Source organism: Mastigoproctus giganteus, chromosome 6 (genome assembly GCF_048544385.1).
Source record: "Mastigoproctus giganteus isolate SK-2022 chromosome 6, ASM4854438v1, whole genome shotgun sequence".
Lineage (NCBI taxonomy): Eukaryota > Metazoa > Arthropoda > Arachnida > Uropygi > Thelyphonidae > Mastigoproctus > Mastigoproctus giganteus.
In genome coordinates, this window is record NC_143580.1 from 20,141,946 (window position 1) to 20,166,350 (window position 24,405).

The 24,405-nt window shown below is 40.3% G+C and overlaps 1 protein-coding gene across 1 annotated transcript in view; it reads right to left on the minus strand.

The window, feature by feature from the left end:
* Positions 1-9,408: 9,408 nt before the first annotated feature.
* The window catches only part of LOC150084044 (cubilin-like), a 60,222-nt gene continuing 45,225 nt past the window's right edge, over positions 9,409-24,405 (minus strand). The window contains exon 2 of the mRNA XM_090375786.1: positions 9,409-11,702. Within this exon, the coding sequence (XP_090231912.1) occupies positions 9,409-11,702 (2,294 nt within the window). The remainder of the gene's footprint in view (positions 11,703-24,405) is intronic.

A 24,405-nucleotide genomic window follows, 5' to 3' on the forward strand; every position in this document is an offset into this window, starting at 1 on the left:
GGTGACCGCCTACAATGGGCACACGAGAATCAAAACTGGACCTTGAGTGATTGGAAGAAGGTCTGGTTTGATGAATCACGTTTCCTGTTGCACCATGTGGACGGTTAGGTACGTGCATGTCGTTTACCTGGGGAAGTGATGGCGTCTGGATGCACAATGGGACAAAAACAAGCTGTGGTGGCAGTGTCATGCTTTGGGCGATGTTCTGCTGGGATACCCCGGGTCCAGTCATACATGTGCCGGTCACTAATGTCTACCAACTCCCTAAACATCATTGCTGACCAGTTACATCCTTTTATGGCAAAGGATGGTGCTGCCCTCTGGCAGTACCATCTTTCAGCAGAATAATGCACCGTACCACACCCCCTGGATTGTTCGAGCCTAGTTCGCGGAATATGAGGAAGACTTCCAGGTATTACCCTGGCCTCCAAATTCCGCAGACATCAATCCCATCGAACATCTGTGGTTTGTGTTGGAACAGCAACTCCGATCTGCAGCATCTCAACCACAGACATTACAAAAGTTAAAGGATCTGCTGGTTAAGTGTTGGTACGAGATACCACAAGATACATTTATAAATCTTGTAGCGTCCATGCCTCACTGGGTACAAGCTGTTTTGGCTGCATGTGGAGACCAGATTAGGTAGGTGGTTATAATGTTTTGGCTCATTGGTGTATACAGTTGTAAATAACACTATTTTTAATATATACTTTAATTAATGCTAACATAATAGAAAGGGCATACATCAACCTAAAACTATATATAAAATCCATTGGTATTAACAAAATTGTAGTCTTTTGGGCATAGAGTGAACAGATGTGTGCGCACAAGGCTCATTTCCCCAGAAATGTTCTGAAATTCTCTAACTACTGACTGCAGAAATTTGTTTATTACTGAATACTTTATCTTTTAAGAATCCCCACAAAAAGTAATAATGTTAAAGCTGGGGAGCTTGGTAGACCCCACTGTTTGATTCAGCAACCTGAGAATTTTTTTGTCTAAGAATTTATGAACAGTTTTTGCATAAAAAGATGGTGTGCATTCCTGCATAAAAAAAATCGCATGTGTACCCTGTATGCACAAAAGATGTTTTATGTGTTGACACCTACTAAATTTTGAACAGCCAGAACCGAAATCATGAACGATGTAATTTATGTTCACGCCCACTACTTACTCTACCGAATCAATGTTAGTGATAAGTAGGATACACATGCCTGCTGCTTACTGTACCAAATCAACGTTTAGAAGTTAGGCCAATAGCCTAATTACCCATTTGATTGTAGCTATTTGTTGAATAGTATTGCAACCTGACATTTGTGGATTATGAAAAGGCATTTGACTCCATACAGCATAAGGCAATGTTTTGGGCACTGGAAAGACAAGGCATAGATTTTGATTTTGAAATATAAGAATGCTACCTCATTTATTAGACTAGACAAAGACTAGTGAATTTTAAATTGAGAAAGGAGCTCGACAAGGAGACAATATCTCTGAAGTTGTTTTCTGCTGCCCTTGAGGAAGCTTTCAGAAGATTAGACTTCACAGAAAGGAGTCAATGTAATTGGGGAGTACCTAAACCATTTACGATTTGCAGATGACATTGTGGTCATAATCCACGATCCCAAAGAATTAGTGAAAAATCTTAATCAGTTATGCAGAGTTAGTCAGGATTTTTATGCCACAGAAAGGGATATAATGATTGAAGGAGCAGTAATTGAAAAGGTGGAGTCAGACTAATCTGGGACAAGTCATTAGCTGTAATAATGATAAATGGCTGCAAGTCAAGAGAAGAATAAATTTTTGATGGATACCATTCAGGAAATATAGTCACATAGGAGCAATATCCCAATTTGTCTGAAACGTAAAATAATGGAGCAATGTATACTTCCCACCATGACATGGAAGTGAAACTTGGGCACTCATCAAAAGAAAGGAAGAGAAGCTGAGAACTACACAGCGAAGAATGGAACGAATTATATTGGGAATCAGACTGTTAGATAAGAAGAGAAACACATGGACTGGGCAGCAAACCCAAGTAATGGACATTCTTATCAAAACTAAAGAACTAAAATGGTCTTGGGCAGGACAGCTCAAAGACATGATGACAGATGGACTAAGAAAATAACAGAATGGTACCCAAGAGATGCTAAGAGAAGACCTGGAAGACAACAACTGCGATGGACATGAAATTCATGAGTATGTGGGTAGTAAATAGATGGCCATTGCACAAAACAAGGAACTGGAAAGTTGCTGGAGAGGCCTTCATCCTGCAGTGGATTGAAAATGGCTGATGATGATGATGATTGCAACAATACAAGTATTTATATTACAGAGATACTGTCAGAGATGAAATATGTCAAGATCTATGACAACAATGAAGCGCTCATACTAGATAGTAAATTGTATGAATCGAACTTGAACATTCGCAAAACGAAATATATAAGACGTTGTGTCAAGACGAGAACGGTGACCCTGACGGAGCATGCGGTAATGACGCATAGCTTTGTAAAGTGACTTTGAAACTTTTACGATCATCCAAACAGCGAGATGAATGAGGATCTAAGCTACAATCAAATGGGTAATTAGGCTATTGGCTAAATCTTGTCACCCACGATTGCAAAGAAACACGAAAACTTGATGACCAACGAAGACTTCTGCAACTTAATGAGAATGGCCAAATAACAAGCAAAATATTCTACTCTAAATGTAATTTGGAGTCTGTTATCTCCGAATCGCGAACCGATTCAAGTATTCTTAACCAGCCCAGCTTGTTGCGAAAAAACGTTTATGATTCGCCTCTTGATGGGAATATACAACCGCTTCACTAATGTAGAATGGTACTGGCCTACATTACATGCGTTTCAACTGATAAGGCTGAAGCGTATGTAATGTAATGATCTTGGATGTGCTCAGAGCTGGTTTATGCCAGCTCTGAGCACATCCAAGATCACCTCCCATGATCTTTTGCGCGACCTCATCTCCCAAATCCGTTTTTCTTTGTTATGAAACGGAAATGACGTCATTTCCGCATCTCAAAATTGTGACAAATTGATTTTACTACCTTCCAAAATTTAGTAGGTGCGGCCAAAGGTGTTTACACATCAAAAAGCAATGCTGAAAATTGATTTAGACTGCATTAATGGAATGATTTTGTCCTGTGTTCAGCTAATTCCAATTTTCTATTGGGGTCATCCTTATTCAAACTTTGTAGCAACATGCACTGTTCTGACTTCAGTAGTCTTCACAATGTGCTTCATGGTCTTTATTATGGGTGGTTTTTGTCCAAAAAACTTCTTGAACTGCCATGCAACTTCTGCAGCATTTTCATGTTTTTGTGTGCTACTTTAAAATTTCAGTCCATTGTAATTGCTCAGGGTATTCTGCCTATATTCAAATTATTCTGAAAAAATAAAAAAACAGATAAACTATTTTTCAAATAACTTATACATATTTATATCAACAGTTATTCAAAACGGTGTCCTTACTTATGGACCACCCTGTATATTGCTCTTTATTTATAATGCAGTCCCATTTCACAGTTGTTTCCGTGGTAAATGTCATTTTATTGGTGCAAGACCAAGTACCTTATCAGTGTGGCATACCTGAAAACTCAATGGCAGTATAACTCACAAGATGAATAACATGTAATAAAAATCATTTATAGTACTTGTTGGACCGGCACGTTGTGACAAATAACTTATACATAACGGTCCAATGGTGTCACGACCATGAATGCTTTCCAGGACATCCTGGACAATTATGCACTTCCAATATTATGAAAATACTTCGTGGAAGGCCCATACCTGTCTCAGCAAGAACGTGCCATGCCATACTGCTCGAGTTGTAACAGTGGTTTGAGGACATAGGTATGATGCAGTTGGATTGACCAGCCCACAGTACCAATCTGAACCCTATCGAGCATCTTTGGGATGTATTGGATCATTGAGTACATGCATGTCGAGATCGCCCAAAGTGCAAGGCTGAACTAGCGGCTGCGTTAAAGCCCGAGTGGAGGAACATATCACCTGACATTTATAAAGAGTTGGTTGAGGATATGCCATGAAGATTGAAGGCCAGCATAAAAGTAACAGGTTTCAGCACAAAATAGTAAATGACACAATAAAAGATCTTTTTTTTGTCTAAAGGTAGATGTCTGGATATTAATGGTAGGGTAGTGTATATGGCTGTAACCGATTAGCATGTCATGCTCATTTGTGTAGAACATTCAGTAATGTCTATCACCATCTGATGTGTATAGACATGTTGTATCTTATATACAGTAGCACCTGAACATTAGTTCAATACCAATTCACAACACAAGGAGGTAGTGGGTCACAGTTTCGGCAAATGTATTCTACAGTTTTTGAGGCCGCCGTGCCGAGTGGTCAAGCGTGTGGATGCATAAGTACACGTTCCTTGAGTGACCGGGGTTAAAGCAAAATACGGTGCTGTTTCTTGTATTCTGTCTACCTTGTGAACTCCTCTAACCATTTGGTCGTCCTGGAGTATAAACAGAAAATTTATTTATTTTTTTTTTTTTATATTCGTACTGTCCCAATGCAAGGTCCTTGCAGCAGTATGGTGGTTATAATCACCATCCTCTCCACACTGTGCAAAAAAGGCCAGGGTTTGAATCTTCTAAATGATGCGAGGAACTTTTATGAGGATTTTTTCACTGCACAGCTTATTTGGTCATGCTCATGTGAGGTTAGCAATGTTTTTGACTCTGGAAACTCAGGCCCTTGTGGGTAGTACAATTGGTAGGTTTGCCGTCCCCCCCCCCCACCGGATGGAAAAGGCCAAAGCTCGAATTCAGTCAATGACGGGAGGAATTTTTATGGGTCTTTTTCACAATGTGGCTCAGTTAGTCGGTCTCAGGTAGGGTAGTGTGGTTTTTCTCTCGGAAACTCGGGTTTTTCGTCCAGCAAAAAAGAGAATCAACCTCAGAACTCGCAATTTATAGACAATATACACGGAGCAACGTGGCCTTAGTTGCCAATGCTCCTAAAAACCCAATAACAACAGCAGTCTGGAAACTCAGGTTTTTCCTCATGCAATTTATCGATATAATACGTAGATGCTGTTCTCTGGTACCAAATATGTCACTGGTTTGACCTAATGCAGGGGCAAATTCCCACATCCACCAGTGATAATGTTGTACTAGTGATTGCCAGCGAAAATACTATGCTCTGTGGCCCAAGCCAAGGACAATAATAAATAAAACTGAAAGAAAAAGAGAGAAAAAAAACGAATTTTCCGCACCAGACTAGTCTAGTGCCAGCAATATCCTGCACCACATGTGCAGGATCTTGTTACGTGGTACTAAAGGGCAAGCAATCTCTGGATTAAGTCAAGTGACATGGAACAGGGAGAAGAAGATGCAGTATATCTCGAAGAATTGACAAAAAGAATGACGTCTGTCAAAACTTGTAAAGCAAAAGTCTGGAACACAGCAAATGCTTTTTTAGTCGCTATTAATTGATGAACATCTCTGGATTAAAATAGTGAATTATGGTTGATAGTTGTAAATGAAGATCTGTATATAATGGGTCCAGGAAGACAATATATTTCCAGTTTTCTGGCAAACTACAGGAAGAGCAGGCGTTTTGTTAGAAAGTATAATAAAAGCTTTGGATTGAATGGTCCATGTCCTATCAACAGAAATGATGAATGTAGTCCTGGTGAAAACAATTTTTTTTATATTTTTGGAAGTAGAAAAATAAACGTTGGGGATGAAAGATTTCGTTACAGATACCTATTGGTTTCAGCCGCCCATCTTGTCTGCCAACAAGATAAGTCAATCCAGACTTTGCTTTTCTCTCTCTTCTGGGACAAGCAATTGTTTAAAACGTACGATACGAACCAAAAGGAAGGATCTTTGACTGCTGTTGAATATAGATTGAACAATAATTAGACTAAAATGTCAGAACCAAATGCAGGAATATGTATGATAATTGGTATCAGTACTATTTTGGTAAGTACTTGAAGAGTCTTACATGTAAGATCGCATTCCTGTGCCCTCATGGTAGTGGGGGGCACATTCCTGTGCCCCCAGTTAGTAGATTCACCGTCCTCCCCACAGCGGGTGGAAAAGATCCTTGTTCGAGTCCCGTCGATGACGTGAGGAAATTTTATGGGATTGTTCAACAACGTGGCTGAGATAGTCGGTCACAGGCAAGGGTAGCAGGGTTTTTTCTCACGGAAACTCGGGTTTTTAGTGCAGGAAATAGAAAATCGACCACAGAACACGCAATTAACAGACTGAGCAATATAGCCTTAGTCTCTGATGCTCCTGAAACCCTACTACTACTACAACAACAACCCACTCCTGTTTGATAACTTTGATTAACATTTAGACAAAGGTGTTGGCGCCTCCGTAGCCAGGTGGGAAGGAGCAGCAGTGCGTAGCACACGCTTCTTGATTAGACCGGGGTTCGAGCCCGTCACCACCAAATACGGAAGATACGGAAAGGTCAGGGAATGACCACCGCATATCCCGGAGCAATATGACCTTAGTTGCTAATGCTCCTAAAACACCAAATAACAACAACAACAACAAAGGTGTTGATTTTCTTGGAAAGTGAGGTGCAAAGTTTAGGCGATTATCAATAAAAATGGCAAGATGCTTGTGCTTGGTAACAGAAGGAATTGTTTTACTTTAGTATCAACTTTAAGCATCTGACTTAATTTACCTCTGAGTATCATTGTCTTTATTGTACATAATGTAAGTTTATGTGGGGAGGTTCAGTCAGAGAGCCTGCATAAAAAGGGTATTTTAATGGTCTTTCAGATTGTCCTGGAGCTGACATGAGAAATAATTGAGAGGTCATCTGCATAACCAACATTTGAATATTCGTTAAATCAGTATTCACAGACAACCATTTAACAATGACAAGGCGCTATGCAAGGGGTACGATGATGGAGCTCTGGAGACATTCATATGTAACATACCTGCGTACTGATTGATTTTTGGTTTGAACAAGTATTGATCAATTGGAGAAATAACTTTTGGTGAGAATGCAGAGGCGACGAGTGCATTTAGTGATTCTCTGCATTAACAGAACACTACTGCAACAGAGCGAGTCAAATGCTCCTTGAATATCTATGGAGAAGATTGCCAAATAGGTAGACCCTGGATTAACTTATTGAGTTTGAATAAATATTCTTTGCAGCCTTTACCAGATGTGGAACCAATGAGCAGTGGTTAGCTCGTAATAGTAAAGAATTTATTCTGTAGGTCATCAGGCGTTCCAAGAGCTTGTCGAGGTGGGAGAGAAGCACTATTGGTTGGTACGAGGAGGATTGGATTGCGGGTTTTTTTTTTTTTGTAGGTTTTAAAATAATTTTCAATAATGTAAGTTTCCATTGTTGAGAGAAGACCTTGCTGCTGCTGTCATTGTTTGATTTCAGGCGCATCACTGACTTAGATCAGATTGCTGTATACATCATGTTTGTAAATTGCGTATATCCTGTGGTCAATTTTCCTGTTCGCTAGATGAAAAACCCGAATTTCCAGGAAAAGGAGGCCCTTGCATCCCTCGCGTACACAGACTAACTCATCTACATTGTAAAAATAGCCCATAAAAATTCTTCGCATCATTTACTGCATTCGAACCAGGGTCTCTTTCGCCCAGTGGGGAGAAGATGGTGTTTATATTTGCTGTAATACCCGTCAGGGCTGTTGAGAGAAGATTCCAGATTGTAAGCAATAATTAAAGAGATATAATGAATTGTTCGGCCGATTGAATGAAATTGTTTAATGAATCTGCACTCTGACAAGTCAAAATTCAAATATTTATCCTTCCTCATAGCCAAATACAGCAGTACGAAGTTCTTCAAGTTATGGCTCCGAAGAAGGATAAACACCATAAATTGAAGGATAGATATGAAAATGAAAAATGTCTAAGAAATGAAAGCTGAAAAACAAAATGGTGAGCGAATGACTGTCGAAGACTGGTTGGTTCTCACCCTTCATTTCCTCATTTGCCTCTAACGTTATTCCATTGTCACCAGTATCTGCAATAGTGTACAGAACAAGAGCTGCTTGGGGACAAGAGTGGTATAATATCAAGTTTAGTGACAAATCACGTTTCAATTTGGAATCTAGTTAAGGTCATATTGTACATAGACAAATGCTGGAAACAAAGATAATCCTATCTGTGTCCGAGTATCATACCGTACCAACACCTGAAATCATGGAATGGGAAGGTGTTAGAACAGCCGTTCATCTCTGACTGTTATTCTTGGTACATTGATGGCAAGACATTATGGTGAAACCATTTTAAGATCGGTGTTTCTTATCTTTCTATGTTCCATCCAAAACACTATTTTCTTCTAGTACAATACCCACTGGGGTGGGACATTGTATAAGAAGTGCCTGACAGGACCACATCATTATGTTTGTATATGAGTTTGTGCATGCGTTTGTGTCCACATATAGATGTAAGGTTAAAAATCAACAAGTCATATAAAATACAAATCAGTGAGATAAAATATTGACAATATAAAAACGTATTAATTATTTTAAGTTTGTGGAGTTTCTCACTGATTTTTAAATTGATTTAATTACTTAAAAAGGGTTATATTAAGGACTCGGTCATGCACCCTGAAGAACTGTGAATTCGGGCACTGTAGACTCCCTAATCCCTTTCCCTGTTATCAGGCTGTGCCCACCCATATATGGCTCTTACCCAAAAGGGTGCCTATATGATGAACATTTCCCTGCACGCTCAACATATCTGTTACCCATCGGCCACATTTGGGATATGATGGGACTCACTAACTTTTGCCTCTCATCTTCTTAAGAGTATTGCCTAACTCACAGCACAATTGCAAGAAGCATGGTTCAGTGTTCATTGATAACATTCGCTGTTCACGATGGCCAACCTTCGTATTGATACGCATTTTCTTAAATAAAAAAGTAAATACTGCTGAATTGATACCAAAACAATCATTTCTTGGTTACAATTTTGAGCTCAATGCATGCACGTCTTTTACATCAGGTTTTATCAATAACGAACAGGTTATCTATACCTTCACGCAGTGTGGCGTTCTAATTTGCACGCTGAAATTTATATTTTTACCATTGATCTATCATTTTGAAAGTTTTTGATATCAGTCCTCGTATTTCTAATGAATTATATATTTATTGAATGAAGGAAATGGTTCACTAAATTACACAAAACACCTCGTTGTAATAAAACATCTTTACTTTTCATTCAAGGGCAGTTTTTATACATTAAGAATTCGTTTGGCACACTTTATTTTGATAATAACGAATAAACTATTTCATGTAATCCAAACCTGACAATTTTGAGTTTAATGGCCGGCTCTGGTATTTGATAGCTGCTTAAGATCTCTTTCTTTCAATAAAATTCTGCTTTGAGTTTCAATGATGATCAACAAAAATCACTTTGGTCTAGGAGTATCACTCTTTCTCCTCCATAGACACAGAACAACACAAGTAGCAATAGTCAATGTGACACTTACAACCAAAAAGGACACCAGAAACCTGATAATGTAGTCCTTGGGCTGGCAGTGGGACTGCGCTTCGTCCAGAGGATCGGTAGAAAACCTGTTTTCTGGACAGTTGATCACTCCATTGCAGAGAAGGTCCTGAGAAAGACATGTCCTGTTATCGGGGCACATAAATGGACATGTGTCGGCAGGCCGTCGGATCTCGGTCCACAGCAAACGAAAGTAGGCGCTGCGATTGGCCAAGAGCTCCACAACAGTTCGATTACCTTCAAGGGGAGCTACAGTGGGCCAACCGGGGGGAAGAATCTCGAGTCCTGTATAATTTCCACATAGTTGGGTGTAAGGAACTGTCTGCCATCCCACATACAATTTAAGGTAGCCGTGGCTACAATTTCCAGGCAAGGAAATAAAAGGAAACTTCAGAAGCATGTGAGTGTCTTTGCTAGTCTCCAAAGTCCACCGACATTGGATGTTATCTGGAAGATGATCAGGAAACAACGGAAAGTCTAACATCCCTTGCCTTCCTATTCTGGTGCTTTCTCCACATCCCACTTGCAGAAACTCGTACTCTCCCCTAAAAATGAAGCTAGCAGTTTCTCTGTAAGCCAAATAATGGATGTGGTTGAGGTGAAGCCGGATAGTTATCACCGAAGACATTGAAGATGCGTCCACCGGTTTTGTTAGATCACTACACAAGCATTCAATTAGTTCCTCACCATCGTACACTGCTATGTGATCGACAGGATTTACTCTCGTTTCAGAACATGTAGCTTTTTGCACTCCCGTACACTGTTTCACAGGATCAAATCTTACTTCTGCAAGTAAAATTCTCAAGCGCTCAGTAGGTCTTCCAACAAATTTTACTTCACATCGTAACTGTCTGCGTCTCAACAATAAACGATTTGGTAAAAGGTCAAAGACACCAGAAGTTCTCTGAAGACTCGAAAATACTTGATCACAGGCGGTATCAGGGACTACAGAATTTGTTGGGGTACTGTTGACAAACATAAAGTATGCAGAATACTCAAACTCCGATCCATCATAAGAGCCATCGACACTTTCAAATTGTATGAACAAACTATCCTTCGTTGATAATAATGTCTCATTCGGTCTATTTCTTCCACAAAACGTACCCAGAAGAGCCGATTGGTCTGGCCAAGATGCATCAAAGATGTGTAATCTATCCCTACATCGATGACTCCTTCGAGTATTAAAGCCCTGGAAGTTGATCCAAATTTTTTCTCCAGAACGCCCAAGAAACTTATAAGAGCACTTGATCCGTGGTGGGTACCAATGACGAAGACTGTAAAAATGACCTTGAGGCATTTCTCTGCTGCTAAATATCCATTCACAGCCATTATTAATGACCTCCTGACCTAATCCTTCGCCCAATCGCCGTTCAGCTCCTACTGACAAATAGAAGCCATCACTGGCCATACTACCAGCAGCTGACGATACAAATTCTATCAGAATTTCAGAGCTTCTGGACAGAATACGCGGAAGAGTTCCCCTACCACAAAATTTCCCAATGACTGGACTATCTACCCTCAAGCCATCCTGAATACGAACATAATCGTAAGGACAATAATTAACGATTCTGTATCCTGTAAACCCAGGAGCACCCCATACATCGAACTTATCAAAATATTGACCGCCAATGGTAACTCGCATATCAGTGGAGTTGAATATAATTTTATAAGTACAAGTAGCGTTGCGTGGATAGACTCCGGGATATCCAGGACTCATGACATCACAGAATCCAAGACAATTCACAAACACGCGGTCACAGTAAGTTCCTGGCACTATTTTTCCTGGATTTTTAGCTGCTAGTTCCTTGTGGCGCTCCTTAGCAAGTAAAGGAGGAAGTACGGAACTTTGAGCTTTGAAATAAGTCTGACGAGTTAAATGTTCAACATGAAATATAAGTGTAACAACCTCTGCTTCTGCCAAGTAGGTCCTGCTTCTCTTAACCTTCCCACAGAAATAACCGGCACTATTAGACCGAGATCGGTGGTCGATAATTTGAAGGTATCCATTGGTACAACTAGACTCGTTCAGCTGGCGTCCAACATTGAAAGACCGTAGGTTCAGTTCAAATAAGCTGGTATTGCGTCTGTCACCATAGCCAAGAAAGTGATATACACATGTGACTGGCTGTTTCTTGTTCAACTTAGTAAGTTTTGGACTCCGGAGTGACCTCGTGGTACGAATAGTTTTGTTGCATCCTGAAAGAGAACAACAAAATTATCATATAAGGCTCAGTATTAGTAAAATAAAGTTTACAAATGATCCCTTTACTGAATATATAAAGCAATATATAAACGTTATTCAATTTAATGCCATACAACATTCAAGAAAGTTTAAAATGTGACTCAAATGCCATTTGCGTAGAGAAAGTAACTAGATATTAAGGTGAAGCAATTAAATGGCTAATTACTTTATGAAGGTGGTTCAAATCTTAGAATTTTTTTTTATCGTAGGCACGCAAGACTAGTTTAATTATTATTCAGTCATGTTTGAACATGAATCCCTCTTCGAGACAGCAGCAACGTTTGGATTGTTTACATTTAGCCCATAAAATTTTATGCAAAATTATTATCCATATTTGAACCGCTTTCTTATTCCTTTGTAGGCGCTTTAGCAAACACTGGTGATCACTGAATTATGACCACCTACCTAATACCATATTGGGCCAACGTTCGCACGAATAACAGCGGCTATTGGCCTAGTCACTGACTCCACTAGAGGACTGAAGACGTCCTAATGGATGGGCAGTCATGCTTTTCACAGTATCGGAAAGCAGCCATCATCACTAGATGATGGTTACATGTCCATACACCTCGTTTCCCGTTCCAAAACATCCCATAGGTGTTTAATTAGATTGAGGTCAGGCGAAGGAATATGGGGACGAATCAAGATTGGTGATATTTTCATTGAGTTCTCGAACAACTTGTGCACAGTGCAGGCTCGATTATCATGGTACATTATCGTAAAGTGTAAAGTGTGTTTAGGGTCAAGCGGCACCAGGGGTTTCCCCCATCTCCGCGTAGTTAACATTGTGGGTGAACCAGTTGACTGGAAAAGCCAGAGATTTAAACGTGTATGGACTTTGTATATATTTGATGCCTTGTACCGTTGTTCATCTGGTCATTTAGCCCCCAGACCCCTACTGAGGCCCGACGTTGTCCCACTTTAGCCCCCGTGGAGGCAGACCAGGTACTCACTAGTATATAGTTCACTCTGGCAGGTCCTGCCACCTAATTTCCTAAGATTTCAGTGGCTAGGACCTTAAAAAAAAAAAAAATCGCGTACGCGTCGCGAGAAGCGCTAGAAGTCCAAAATGTTGGGCAAAATTAATTTAGATTGGTGATTTTAGATTGTGTGGGGCGTGTTCACGTTGCTGTCAGATAGAGTGAAGGCTGAAGACTGGGGGGCAAATAGACAGAAATATGGAGCCAAAAGGGAAGGCAACTCCAGTTTACAGTGGGGCATGCCCCACCAGAGGGAAGAAATAGGGTGGCAGGGTGGGGAGGGGACAGTTTACTGTCCCCTCCCCACCTGCCAGGAAGAGGTGAGACAGTGAGCCAGACAAGAGAGCTGGCTCAGGTTGCCAATGTGGCCTGTGTGCATGGGTGGGAGCAAACCAGACCGCAGGGTCAGGTCCGCACCATCCAGAAAAACTTGAGGCCCAGCAGAGGCGATCCAATGTTGGTTTGGCTAAACAGGTTGAGCAAAATGTCACAGTTGGGAGTCATTCATGGGACTGTTGTCCCGTCCGGTAGTCAATGTTCTGGGAAGTGGAGTTTTCTCACTTTTCATAAGAGTTCCAGTTTTGTCTTGCATGAAGGATCAAGCAGTCAAACCTGACATCTGGTTGGGGGTCTCTGAGAAGCTTTGTTTCACACATCTATTCGAAGTTTGCAGGCAGAGGAATGGTCAAGCGTCTAGCATACAGGTTCAGGGCAAACTTGATGAACGCTATATATGAGGCTTCATCTTCCAGTAAGTAGTGTTCCCGGTTTTTGGGATTAAGGCGCACTTGGATGATTAATTCAACACGAAGATCTTCATAAAATTCGCAGTCATACATCTGGTGTCCCCAGGTCTCCACAGAGCCACATGCACACATTGGGTTGTTTTCGAGTCCGAGAAAGTGTAATTTGTGGCGGATCGCTCCATGTCCTGTTAGGAGATAAGTGCTGTACAATCCAGGGCAAAGCCATACCGGATACTGTGGGTATATTTGTTGTAGATCGGGGAGGAACCTCCGCGTGACTTCCCCTTTTGTGGAGGTCGTCCAGCGCTGCTGCCATATCGATCGCAAATAGATCTGGAGTCTTTTCTTCTCCACTATCCGATTTGCAGTTGGGTCTGTGGTGTGATCCTGGAAGGTAGTTGGATTTCCGCGTCTAAACTGCTGTAACATGCCTAGGCGAATCACTTCAAAATCAAGAGGGAGGGTCCCAGTGAGTACTTGCAGCGCATGAGTAGATACAGTGCGGCACGCTCTGGTGAGGGTTAATAAAATCGGTCGGTGAATGATGTTGAGTAGCCGACGATTTACCGCCGTAGAGGCCTTATGGTGCCAGACACCAGAAGCATATGCAATCGCAGGGATGATGGCTGCTTTGTAAAGTATTGCAAGGGTTCTTCTTTTCAGCCCCCAGTCGCGGAGGGTAATCCTGGCAAGCATGGCAGCATAGTTTTTCATTTTCTTCTGGATGTATTTTAAGTGGGGTGTAAATGATAAATTTCGGTTCAGGATCACTCCTAGGTACTTGAGTTCTATGGCCAACTTGATCGTTCTGTTGTAGATTTTTATCTGCAGTGGTCTGGTAGGAGTTAGATATCCCTTTAGTAGGATAGATTGGGTTTTGGTGGCAGAGATATTAAGGTGGTGAGTTTCGGTCCACTCTCTTAGTGTAGAAAGTGCTGAGTTGGCAAGCGTTTCCAGTTGTGCTCTTGAATCAGCAGAGAGGATTAGGGAGAGGTCATCTGCGTATGCGAGCGCTTGCACACCCCCCAGTTCCAGGGAGAGGAACTCATCCAGCACGTAGTTCCAAAGGAGGGGACCCAGTACAGAGCCCTGAGGGCAGCCCCTCTGTACCTGACGTTCAACCTTGCAGTAGGGAGCCTGCACTAGGACCTTCCTATTGTTCAGGTAGCTCTGAATGCATCCATATAGGTTTGATGGCAGGTTGGCAGCTCTTAGTCTTGCGAGGATGCTCTGCCACCAGAGGGCGTCGAACGCCCCTGCAAAGTCCACAGAGATGAGAAGAAGGTACTTTCGTTGGCAGTTTGACGCGGCATTCATGATATATACTAGTGCATCCAGAGTGGATTTCCCCGTTTTGAATCCGAATTGTTTGTCTGTTGTTAAATTTGCTGCGGTGTAATGTACTTCAAGCCTCTGTCTAAGAAGTTGTTCCAGGACTTTGCTGAGTACAGACAGGAGGGATATAGGTCGGTAGGACTCCGGTATATGTTGCTTCTTTGATGGGTTTTTTATGATTAATTTTATGCTGGCTACCTTCCAGTCCAAGGGGAACCAGCCCTGACGAAGACAGTGGTTATATAAGTCTAACAGCAAGTTCGGGACATACTCGGCCACCTTTTTTACCAGTTCTGGTTCAAGAATGTCCAGTCCTGGGGTTCTTTTGTTTTTTATTTTTTGTATGGCAGTTTGTAACTCTTGCAGTGTAAATGGTCGTTCCACTCGGGCCGATTGGTAGGTTTTGTTGGCGTGGCACAGCTGATGCTGTTGAGGTGTGTTGTCCTCTTCGATGGGTTTGAAGGTGGCATTGAGAATGTTGTTGACGGTGTCGTGCCAGTTTTTTGTCATGGTGCCTTGTGGGGTGATATTACATTATCGTCTTGGAAGATACCGTTTCTGTCTGGGAAAAAAAATGCAACGTGGCAGGGTGCACATGGTCTCCTAAGAGCTGCTGGTAGACCTCGCCGGTGTCTGCGTGGGTAGCACAGTGGTATCGTCACCGTCTCCTTACAGAGGGTGGAAAGGGCTGAGTAAGAATCCCATCGCTGACGAGAAGAACTATTATGGACTTTTTTCACTCCGTGGCTCAATTGATCAATCTCAAGCGTAGATAACAAGGTTTTTTCCCCCGGAAAAACTGAGGTTTTTCGTCAAGCAAAACGGGCAAATCGACCAGAGAACCCGCAATTTACAGACACAAACATGGGGGTAATTGAATTAACATTCCAGGTTACCATAATATACTGGTGTGCAAAACTTAAGGACCAACACTATTTCTAAATGTTACAACCACAAAATATTTACTTAAGGTACTCTTTACTGATCAGAGTAGATTCAGTCTCAGCAGCGATTCTGGACGTCAGCTAATCTGGCGAGAAGTTGGCACACGGTATCACCCCACAAACATCACTGAAAGGGATCGATTGGAGAGGTGTACACAGCTCTAGATACTGGAAGGCGGTACTGTAACCGGTGCACACTACTGTCCTGAGGTAATCCTTCTCCATGTGATTCTGTTCCGAGGTGCCATTGTCCCCGAGTTCGTGTTTATGGATGATAAAGCCACACCCCATCGCACTGCAGCTGTTGATATGCTTTTGGAAAGTGAGGACATTGTTCGTATGGATTGGCCTGCCCGTTTATACGCCGATCTAAATCCCATCGAACACATATCGGACGCTCTGGGGAGACGCCTAGCGGCACATCCACACCCACCAGAAAATGTTCACCAGCTGAAAAATGGCGTTGATAGAGGAATGGATGATGTTACCGCAAGAACTTATCAACAACATCGAAGTATGGACAGGAGGTGCAAAGCCTGCATCGTCATTAGGGGTGGCCATATCTCTTACTGAGGACCACCTCTTTCCTTTGTTCCATCTTTGGCAGTGATGCATCTGTATCATGGCAGCCAGTGCTATCTTGCCATTTTTGAATAAAATCCCTCTGTACCATTTTGTTTCCGTTGTTGTGTCGGTGTTATCTCTTTCATCATTTCTGTACTTCACGAGATTCCTTTGGTATGCTTTTCCCATATACAGGCCACTCCTATGAGAAGCTACAGGTGAAAGCCTGACTTGTCCTTAAAATTTGCACACCAGTATATAATAGTTTAGTTTTATTTTTTTTTTAGACCTCACTAGTGATACGTTGGTCCATCCGCACCAGGAGTCCTAGTTCTTGCCAGCAAAACCTGCCCTATTTTAAACAATCACCGCCACCTGCCTGGATAGCGGGCGCCATGCATGATGGTCCATGGACTCGTGTTGCTTACGCCACACACAAAGGCGTCCATCGGCGTGTTGCATCGGGTATTTGGACTCATTCGACTAGCACACTCGTTTCTAATCCTCCATTGTCCAACCAGAGTGTTTTTGACACCACAGCATTCGCCGTCGACGATGATCAGTGGTAAGGAGAAGGTGTCTGTTGTGGAATCCATACATCTGAGCGTGAGGGCGCATTGTCATTTGGAATATTTTCCAAATTTATAACTGAAGCAATGTTATAATTTATAACCAAATTTATAACTGAATAAAAAATGTCCTCACGGTTAGTACGTGGTGTATTATAATCACCATCCTCCCCACACCGTGTGGAAATAAGTCCAAGTTCCAATCCTATCAATTATGAAAGTATGGCTAATAATAATAATATGACAGTTTTTTTTTAATTTTATAAATATTATTTATTATTAAATACAACACATCAAAGTGTTTAGACATAATTTCATTTCGCTTCATTCATAACCCTGGAATTCATAAAATAAACAAATGAAATCTATTTGTAATATAAACTATTTAAGTAAACATTAACACCTAAGATTGCTTTTCTGCCTCTGAATTATAACACCGCCAGATGGCAGTGCGCTCGGATCAAAATCAACAAGCATGTTGTTCGGAAATTCATAATGTAATAAATATGAATTTATGTTCACATTTCAGACGGGTAATGTGATGTCATTTGATTTTAATGTTTATATAGAGTCTCTCTCTCTCCCTCTCTCTCGCATAGGTAGTGGCTCAGGTGCTCAAACACTTCTGAAATATTACAGGAAATGCTTCTCACTGTTCCAGAATTCTTAAAGGGCTCGAAAATTTAGGCACAAACAGCATAAACAATTGGTTCCAACTTTATTTTATCTTAAAAGAATGGCTAGCTTTCATTTTTTTCCAAAATCACAAAACACATTCGGGAGGATGATTTAGCAGGGCCGGTTTATCTTTGGATCAATTTTGTGTGGCACGTGAACAGTTAATAATAAGGGAGAACCTTCTACGAATCCTATGTTTTCTTTGTGTTAATAGGTTAAAAGTAACAAGTTAGGGAAACATAAAATGCCCTTGGGGGCAAGGGCTGCCGAAAGTCATGGACCTACACAAGAATATTTGCCGAAATAACCAATCTTAGGCGAAAGATAGAATAGGTAGGCCATAAATAAATTAATCTACGATCTGTAGATATTAAACATCAGTAAATTGTATATATAAAACAGCAAAATTAATGTCTCATTTCCTAGATCTAAATTCATTTTTGTCTGATAAAATTACCTAAAATCCCACAAGATGTCACTACTTATCTACGACTGACAGACTGCGGTATTCACTGAAAATTAACCAACATTCTAATACAAGTATGTAAAATTAGAAAATTTATTTTTGACTATCATCATTAATTTAGAATGGTGGTTAACGCAGTGGGATTTTTATTGTAAGCCACTGTTAATTGTACTGATGATAATTTACTGTTTCATTTGCTACCAAATAGTACTTAAAATAAACCGCAGGAGGCTCTTGGTAGGAATGAAGAAAAAAAAAAAGAGTTGTGGGGAACAAAGATCTTGTTCTCTGCAAACCAGCACTTAACTGCATTAACCTTGAAACAGATTAATGGATTTATCGATGAGTTTGGTAAATACCTCTCTCTCTCTCTCTCTCTCTCTCTGTCTTTATCCTCTTTTCCCTCTTTTAAAGTCAGAAAGGCAACGCTGGATCATTAACGCTTTCTGGGACTCTAATGCGGAAAGTGAATCAAATCAAATAAAATAAAAACGTTTATTATCCTTTCGGGACTAGAGAAACGAGGAGTGGTGTAAATGAGTCTAATTAAAGAGCAGCTGGGTGAATCGAACACATCGTACCATTTGCCGCTGGCAGAAACACTTTTGGGTAAAAAGAAGCGAAAGGTTAATTAGCAAAGAGTCAAAATGGTGCAGCAAAAAAAAAAAAAAAGGATGATTATCTTTAAAGATCTTATATCTGAAATAAGTGCGGCTAATAATCGTCATATTATTGAGACAGGTTTCATTTGGTGAAATGATTTGTTATCTAAAGGAAAAGAATTTTCGTTTATTAGCTTTTAAAGTATTTTTCTCTTCAAGTTAAATTATTATGTAAATTTTATCGAAGAAAATTTCCACCACTAAAAAAGCAGATATGAAGTTTAGTTTACATTTGCGATGTTTTTATCTTATTAGCGCCATCTGGTATCTGAATTTAAAACGGCTTTTTTTTTTTAAATAACTTTTTATTCGTCTTAAAATTGGGGGAAAAAATAAAAAGTTGGTTAAAGATCTTATATCTAAAATAAGTACAGCTAATAATCGCTATATTATTAAGATAGATTTCATTTTGCGAAATGATTACTTATATACATGTATATGAATGAATATTCGTATTTTTTTTTTGTTCAAATTTAAAGTAGACTTCCATAATAATATGGTTTTATATTATTAGCGCCATCTGGTACCTGAATAGGAAATGGCTTTTATAAATAACGTGTATTCGTCTTAAAATTGGAATAAAAATTGGAAATTAGCGTAATAAAGAAAAAAAAAGTTGGTTAAAGATCTTATATCTAAAATAAGTAGCTAATAATCGCTATATTATTAAGATAGATTTCATTTTGCGAAATGATTACTTATCTAAATGAATGAATTTGGTATATTTTTTTGTTCAAATTTAAAGTAGACTTCCATAATAATGTTTTTATATTATTAGCGCCATCTGGTACCTGAATAGGAAATGGCTTTTATAAATAACATTTATTCGTCTTAAAATTGGAATAAAAATTGGAAATTGGCATAATAAAGAAAAAAAAAGTTGGTTAAAGATCTTATATCTAAAATAAGTAGCTAATAATCGCCATATTATTGAGATCGATTTCATTTTGCGAAATGATAACTTATATAAATGAATGAATTTTCGTATTTTTCTGTTCAAATTTGTAACATCCGCTTTTTTTTTTTTTTTTTTTTTTGTCTTATTAGCGCCACCTAGTGCAACGATAGAAAAAAGGCTTCTTTAATAACTTTTCTTTCGTCCTACAAATATTACAAGAGCTTACTTCATCCCAGAAAACACTAAATTAGTTCTTTTTTTGTAAAACTTCTCTGCTAGCTGTTATATTTCTTATAAGGAAAGAGAATAGCCTTTTCTTCCTATAAATGTTATCCACGAACTGTCAGCCAGCAGGGAAAGGGGAAAGACGTGTAATCCGTAGGACCCCAATTCTCGTAAATGAGTCGAGAACTCTAAAGCCTGTTGTAATCCACTCTTGCCGGTCGTGAGCAGACGGGAGGAAGTAATTAATTGGACAATAGCGTCGATTAGAATGCCACCGTAGTCTCCGCGCTCAGTGGACTAAATCAGGTACTCGATACGACAAGAGACTGGTGAAAGTAGATGTTTGGTACTTTTCGACATCATGGTCACTTTGTCAGACTCCCAGCACTTGCTGGCAACTATGATTGCACGCGATGCGGGTCATTTCGGTAAGCCATTGGAGTAGATTGTCGACAGAGCTATTGGGAGAAAGTTTCTTTCTGTGGAAATGAACATTATATATACGAAAGCTTCGATAACCATTAGTCTCATGGTAATGGGGTGTCGAAAATTATAATCTTTGCTTGAGGTGTTAATTATTAGAAGTAATTCAGTCATTATTTTTCACCACTTTGGTCATGCACACACATCTCAGTAGCGCACTAAAGATTGAGATTTCATTATATTAGGACCCTACAATATCCAACCTCTTTGTATTCTTTGATTATAATTGAAATAAATAAGAATAAAATGCTTTAGCTATTGATTACCTCTGTTTCTTTTCAACCACCATTTTGAAATTAAAATTAATTAACCACTTAATTTTAACCCATCAGACTTCAAAAGATTCATGTGAAGAAAGCTCTAATTGATATACTCTGTACTTTCCCCCCTTCGGTTATAAATGTGCTCGTGTGTAGTTCAGTTGGTATAATCGCCGACCTCCCCACACTGGGTGGAAACGAACTGGGTTCGGATCCCGTTAATTATTATTGTTGTCATATAGGGTTTTAGGAGCATTAGCGACTAAAGCTCCGTGTATATTGTCTGTAAATTGTATGTTGTGAGGTTGATTTTCTGTTTGCCGGATGAAAAACTCGCGTTTCCGGGAGGAAAAACCAAGCTACCCTCGCCTGAGACTGACTAAGTCAGCCACGATGTGAAAAAGGCCCATAAAAATTCCTCACGTCATTGACGGGACTCGAAACCAGGTCTTATTTCCCCGGTATGGGGAGGACGGCGATTCTACCAGCTGTGCTACCCATGAGAATATCCCGTCAATGGCGAGAGAAATTTTTATGGACCCTTTTCACATTGTATTTCAGTTAGTCGGTCTCAGGCGAGAGTAGCATGGTTTTTTCTCTCCAAAACTCGTTTAGCAAAAACCATGCTACCCTAGGGTTTTTCGTCCTCTCAATTTACAGACATCATGTATACCACGCAATATGGCCTAAGTTGCTGATGCGCCTGAAACCTGCAACAACAACAACAACAACCTTTATAAATCAATTTTCTGCATGTCTCTGTTGTAATTTGGTGATAGGTTGTTGATTTTATGCCAACGCAACTAAGGCGATAAGGCGTTAGTGTATTGCGTCTGAGAATTGTCGGTTACTATGATGAAAGATTCCAGTTTTCTGGTGGGGAGGGGATTTCGTGTAAAATTTACACAAGAAAGTTTCGAGAACTAAAAAACAGACAAAGATGTAACGGCCAGGCAACGTTACAATACCGGTTTCTGTTGTTTCTAGCAGGACCAAAAAATGAGAAAAATAGAATGAGTTCATTATCCTTACAGTGTCAAAAATCGCTGTTTTCACTGTGCAAATTGAGACTGTCGAAACCAATGGAGCAAAAATTTAGATGCCACAGGTTATCTGGAAATTATTTCCGATTAAATGCATACCTTCATGGCTGTAATGTGTTCATCTGCTAATGGATTTTCCCAAATAAGACAATGCGCTATTTCACGAGGACATAATTGTATAGAACTATTTACAAATAGGATAATGCACTATCTCAAAAAGACAAAATTGTACAGAACTGGTTCCCGGAATACGAGAATGAATTCAGTCTGCTACAGTGGCCTCTCCAACCAGCAGATTTCAATCAAATTGACCACCTGTGGGATGGAAGTGGAACGAGCTCTTCGGAGTAGAGGTTTGCAATCATCCAATTCACAAAAACTGTGGGAAGCAATTACACAAGCGGTCATGTGGCACACTTTCCACACCTCGTTCAAACTGTATATTATATTATATTAGGCCACCTGAATAATTAAATTCATCTGCCGTGCTGTGTGTCTTATGTCTGTTAATTCCGTGTGTTCTATGGTCGATTTGTCTGTTTTGCTGGAACAAAAAAAAACCCAGTTTCTGTGGGGGGGGGGGGAGAAACCTTGCTATCTACTCCTGAGACCGACTAACTCAGCCACGGAGTAAAAAAAGCCCATTAAAGTTCCTCGCGTCATCGACGGGATTCGAACTCGGGCCTTTTCCACCCGGTGTGGGGAGGACGGTGATGATACCACTGTGCTACACGCGCAGACCCCACACCTCGTTCGATACATGCCAAGAGAAAATCTCTTACCCAGCGAGTAGACCCAACTAATACAGTATATTTCAGCCATGTTTAAATACACCATCGCCAGCGTCTGTCACAATGAAGTTCCTATTCCATATACGTAATTGGCTGTTACACATATCTTGGTAAGTGTCGTTGTAAACGATCAGCATTTTCCACATTTGACCAAAAATGTATATTTGTGCAGGGTATACACACTGCACAAGTGTGAAGTGTTCGATGTTTAACGGCCCCAGGGGTTCCCCCCATCTCCGCGTTGTGTACTCTGTTTGTGTATCACAGAACTCTATGAAGGCTAGAGGTTTAAAAAGTGTAATGTGTGTGTGTTAGCGTTGTGTTATGTTGTTCTTCTGAACATTTAGCCGTTGGGGCCCTAGTGGAACCCCTCCTATTTCATATACATTCCCACACTTAGCCCCGAGGAGGCAGGTCAGGCAGTAGAGGGATCGCTTAAGTACTCTGGCAAGCCCTGCCAGCTAATTTCCGGAGATTTCAGAGGCAAGGGCCTAAAAAAAAAAATAATAAATAAATAAATAAATAAATTATAATAATAATAAAAATATATAATTAAAATAATAAATAAAAAAAAAGTGAGGCAAGTTAGAGTAGGGGTAGAGTCTGAAGGAGGAGGGGACAGGAAGAAACTTGGGGATGATAGGAAAGACAACCCCAACTTGGTCAGTGGGGACAAGCCCCACCTGGAGAAAAGAGGGGAGCAGGGAGGGAGGGTACAGAAAACTGTCCTCTCCTCCCTGCCCAAGGGATGAGGATCAAAAGTGAACTGCGCAAGAGCGCCCCGTTCAGGTCGCCAATGTCAACAGTCACCGCCAGGTAATGGATCCATTATCCCAGACAAGAAGTTCATCCAGGAGGCTGACATTTAATGTTATTTTGCCTCCTCTGGGTGTTTCTTGGGTCTTCCTTGCCTTATCAATGGCCATTGTCTGGAGAGGTTAGGTCCAATTTAATTGCCTCTTATAGGACTAAGTCATAGTTAGGTGTTGATGGTCTAAGTTTCCATTTCTCAAGGCAACCATGGTGCATCTCCAGTGACTGTGCTGGCTCCCGATCGAAGTACGATACATCCGGTGTTGTAAGATCGCTCCTGGTCAACGAAGGTAGGTCGTCAGCGAACAGTTTGATTTCACTCTCATTGTTTCCAGTCAATAACTGGTAGTAGTATATATCAATACTCAATGGGTCCTTAGGGTATTGATCCATTCTCAGGATGCAATTTTAACTTCAGGGTTTTCAAGTTAGGTGGTTTCAATTCCCTGTGTCTCTCATTGGAAGCATCATTATTTTGTCAGTTCGTCCAAATGGTTTGTCAATTTTTGGTTAGTTAGAGTATAGCCATATAGTCAGTTCAATGGCGTGCATTGAAAAGGTCCATGTCAGTGTCCGAGAGCTAACAGTTTCAAGTCCAGGGTTGTCAATATCTGCCTGAAAAAAAGTGAAAAAAAGCCTTTTATGGGCTTTTTTTCACGGAGTACAGTAAATACTACTACTGTCATTCAAGCTTGGGTTCGAATCCCGTCTACACAAGAGAAACTTTTATGGGGTTTTTTCACTGTACTGCCGCGAGGAACCCATGGAGTGTCGCAACTAGTAGCAAAATAAGTGATCTGTTATGGCTTTGTTTACTTTGTACTATGAACTCTGGTATATTGCACGAATTAGATTCATTTTACCCCACAAGGATAGAAGAAAAATAAAACATCACTTTTCAAGAATCATCATCTGTGCAGATAGCAGAATGATTACAATGACTGTCCTTCCCACACCCACTGGAAAAGATGTCCGGGTTTGAATTCCGTCAATGACACGAGAATTTCTATGGACTTTTTTCACTCCATGGCCGAGTTAGTCAGTCTCAGGCGTGGATGGCTAAGTATTTTCTTCTATAAAACAAGCACATCAACCAGATAATATAAGCAATTTATGATTAAAATACACATATGACTTGCTGGACCTAATAGGACAGTTTTTAACAGAAGTTTTTCAGAAACTTAATAGAAATTTTTAATT